At 45.7% G+C, this 3655-nt stretch overlaps 1 protein-coding gene across 1 annotated transcript in view; it reads left to right on the top strand.

Moving 5' to 3' along the window:
- Positions 1-662: 662 nt before the first annotated feature.
- LOC134059627 (macrophage mannose receptor 1-like) overlaps positions 663-3655 on the top strand; it is a 17452-nt gene continuing 14459 nt past the window's right edge. The window contains exons 1-6 of the mRNA XM_062516067.1: positions 663-736; positions 973-1359; positions 1614-1862; positions 2053-2151; positions 2719-2816; positions 3593-3655. The exon at positions 3593-3655 is cut by the window's right edge and continues 61 nt beyond it. Of these exons, the coding sequence (XP_062372051.1) occupies positions 700-736; positions 973-1359; positions 1614-1862; positions 2053-2151; positions 2719-2816; positions 3593-3655 (933 nt within the window). The 5' untranslated portion in view covers positions 663-699. The remainder of the gene's footprint in view (positions 737-972; positions 1360-1613; positions 1863-2052; positions 2152-2718; positions 2817-3592) is intronic.

Raw genomic sequence — 3655 nt, 5'->3', positions numbered from 1 at the left:
ACCTGGTTGCAACGTCATGCTGATTTTAACATTCAAACATGTAAGACTGTCTCTCTGTCTGTCTGTATGCAAGTTTGTGCATTTGTGTGTTCGTCATTTCATCTTATTCATTCATCTTTTTGACAATTCAAGTTTTGCTATTTGTTTGCGATTGTTGGAGCAAGTTATTATAAATTAGTCCAGATTAACTACATTACCTGGTTGTGACTGTTGTAAAGGGAAAAATACAAAACTATATTCCCACTTATAACTGCGTGTTCTGTCTGTGTCCGGCGCTTCAATGAGGTTGAATTGAACTGTAATTAAGATAGACTGAGAAGTTAGATGGTAATGTTATTAGGAGAAAAAACAGTCCATAAGATGAATAACTTTTATCTCTAACAAATGACCAAATAACTAATGTGTTAACTATGGCAGAGTATGGCATGGCACACTAGACTTTGGATATATGCAAATTGGTGGGTAAATGAACCATTTATTCAGCATTGAGCCTTTGAATGTAAAAGTAAAGTAAGACGCGCTAGGGGGAAGCGAGACAGCCGTCATTCAACCGAAATAAGTCAAATAAGCATTCCAATGACTCCAAAGCTGATTAGTTAAGGCAAATTAATCTTAATGCTTTTTTTCTGACAGAAACACCAAGTGTGCACCAGTGCGCCCCGTGTCTCTAAATCATCTTCTTTCTTCAGGCCCTCAGTCATGATTCTACTTCTCTTTACCATATTGCTGGTCTCAGGTCAGTGTGTGTGTGTGTGTGTGTGTGTGTGTGTGTGTGTGTTTGTGTATCTGTCACATCACTTAATGCAAATATGCAAATGCATTGTATATAATGTGTCTAATGAGTAGTAGTGGTGGTGGTATTGTGTGTGTGTGTGTGTGTGTGTGTGTGTGTGTGTGTGTGTGTGTGTGTGTGTGTGTGTGTGTGTGTGTGTGTGTGTGTGTGTGTGTGTGTGTACTCCTCTCTCCTGTCAGGTCTGGGCAGTCTCTCCTCCTCTGTGCCACGTCAGTTCCATCTGGTTAAGGAACTCAAGTCCTGGACAGAAGCTCAGCAGTACTGCAGAGAGAAGTTCACTGACATCGCCACCATACACGACATGACAGAGAATGAGAAGGTGAAGAGCCTGATCAATGAAGCAGGTGTTGAAAAAGCTTGGATTGGGCTGAGGAATGTAAGCAGTCCTAAGTGGCTGTGGTCTCTGGCTGACAGGGATTTGTACAGAGAGAACGAAGCAGAGTTCAGGGTATGGGCTCCAGGGCAACCTGATGACGATGCCAAAGGGTGTGTGTTGGCCACGAATGAAGGTGGCAATTGGTATGATGAAACATGTAGTCGAGCATCCTCCTTCATCTGCTATGAGGGTGAGAATCCAAGTTCTTTCATTCAGAACAGAGTCATTCATTCTCTTAGCAATACATGCATCCAAATTGTGCAGATCAGTGTGTAATGACCTCATGTACAGTACACTGACAATAGTTCAGACTTACACACACAGACTCATGAATACAGGCAGCCAATCTGTACAGCAAAACAATTAGTCTCACTCACATTACTGTAGTTTAGACTGTAAAGCTGTGCTGATTCCCAGTTAACCATGGCCCATGCATCACCACAGGGGGAAGCTCCACACATCCCTATGTGCTGGTTACTGAGCTGAAGATCTGGGCAGATGCTCAGAGATACTGCAGAGAGAAACACACAGACCTGGCCAGTGTGAGGAATCAGGCAGAGAACGACCAGATAGAGGCAGTTAGAGGAGGTACATATGCCTGGATCGGCCTGTTCAGAGATGTCTGGGAGTGGTCAGATGTCAGCAGTTCCTCATTCCGCCACTGGAGCACTGGAGAACCCACTTATGATAAGGGTCAGTCCGTCTCTACTCAATATAGACATGAATGTGTGTGTGTGTATATGTGTGTGTGTGTGTGGGGGGGGGGGGGGGGGGATGTTCTTCTGATTCAGAGGAGGAAATAGGTACAGTATATCACGTTGTGTTGCTTGAAGCTCAGTCTAAATGTGTGTGTGTGTTTGTGTGTGTTCACGTCCTCATACAGATCCCAATAGTCAGGGTGTGGTGTGCACTCAACTTCTGGCCAGTGGGCAGTGGAATGATGCAGGCTGTCACTATCGTTTTCCCTTCATCTGCTATGAAGGTGAGTCACTGTCACTTCTCTCAGCTTGATGAGAATTCAGTCCCAAACTAGAAGAACATTCAGAGCACAGACCTCCACCAAGGTCTTGCAACTTCCTGTAGACAAGCAGAGATCTTGGATCAACTGTAGCCTTGGCCTGTTGTCGAAGCCACTGGCAAAGTTCTTCCCAAGCTTCGTCCAGGATTAGCTGGTTTTCTCCCAAGGCTGTTAAAACTTCTCAAATGAGACGTGGTCTGGCAACCAAGCGTTCGTTTTCTCTTATTTTAAAAAATGTCCAGATCCGTTCATTGGGGGCCACGGATGTCTATCAAATGTGTCTGTGCATAGCTCATCATCGTCTTGCTTTCCCCCCTGTTCTGTGATTGGTCCCCTATCTCAGGCAAAAATTAGGGCGGTAGTTTCCAAACTGCCTTAGCAGCGTGAATGAAATCGCTGCTCAGAGCTGTTCTCTCTCCCTGACATTCAGAATGTAGTGTAGGATCTTCAGAGCATCAAAACACAACACCCTTAGTGCTGTTGTACTAGTTGATCCAAATAATCTCTGGATGTGTGTGTTGCTCTGTGCAGAACGTAAGGTGAAGAGGCAGATCGTGAGAGTGAATTTTCTGGAAGCTTCTCCTGAGAACATTAACGACCATGCCGTACAGCAGGCCATCCTACAGCAGGTGAGTCCACACTCCTACTTCTAAGTCTGTGCTGGGGGTGTAGGTGGCAGCCGTGGCCTACTGGTTAGGACTTTGAGCTTGTAACCAGAGGGTTGCTGATTCAATCACTGATCAGTCCATGGCTGAAGTGCCCTTGAGCAATAGCCTGGCACGCCCTCCCAGTGACGTAACACCTTCGGCGTTGCTGGTCTCTGGTCTGGTCAACTGCTAATCGGGAAGGATTTCTGAGTTCCCGAAATCTGCGGAACTGCCCCCTTTGCTCGAGAACCAATCAACTTTGAGCAGCTCCAACGGCTCTGGATAGAGGCGTGTTCAAGGAAGAGGAAAGAGTGTTGTTATTGGTTTAAACTCGGCGAACCGCTTTCTGACATCGACCAGTAGCAAATCGAGGCAATTAAAGGAGGCGGGTCAACCAGCACTTGGAGAAACCGTGTTAGCACAGGCTCTTGGTCAGACTAAAGTCTCGCAGAGCCTTTCAAGTCGATGGTAATCAGGCTACTTGAGCAAGGCACCTAATGTAGTGTGAATGTAGGCACCTAACCTCATTCTCACTGCTCCCCGAATGCCGCTGTTAGGCAGGCAGCTCACTGCTCTGGGTTAGTGTGTGCTTCACCTCACTGTGTATTCACTGTGTGCTGTGTGTGTTCACTGATTCACAAATGGGGATAAATGCAGAAACCGAATTTCCCTCACAGGATCAAAAAAGTACACTCTTACTATACTATACTATACTATACTATACGTCATGGTTACTAATCTCTTTCAATGCTCTCCAGATTGAGACTGAGGGAGAATGGGATGCCGGAAGATGCCAAACTGACCTGGATTACACAACCAGA

This window comes from Sardina pilchardus, chromosome 16 (assembly GCF_963854185.1).
Source record: "Sardina pilchardus chromosome 16, fSarPil1.1, whole genome shotgun sequence".
Taxonomy (NCBI): domain Eukaryota; kingdom Metazoa; phylum Chordata; class Actinopteri; order Clupeiformes; family Clupeidae; genus Sardina; species Sardina pilchardus.
This window is presented reverse-complemented; position numbering and strand designations above follow the sequence as displayed.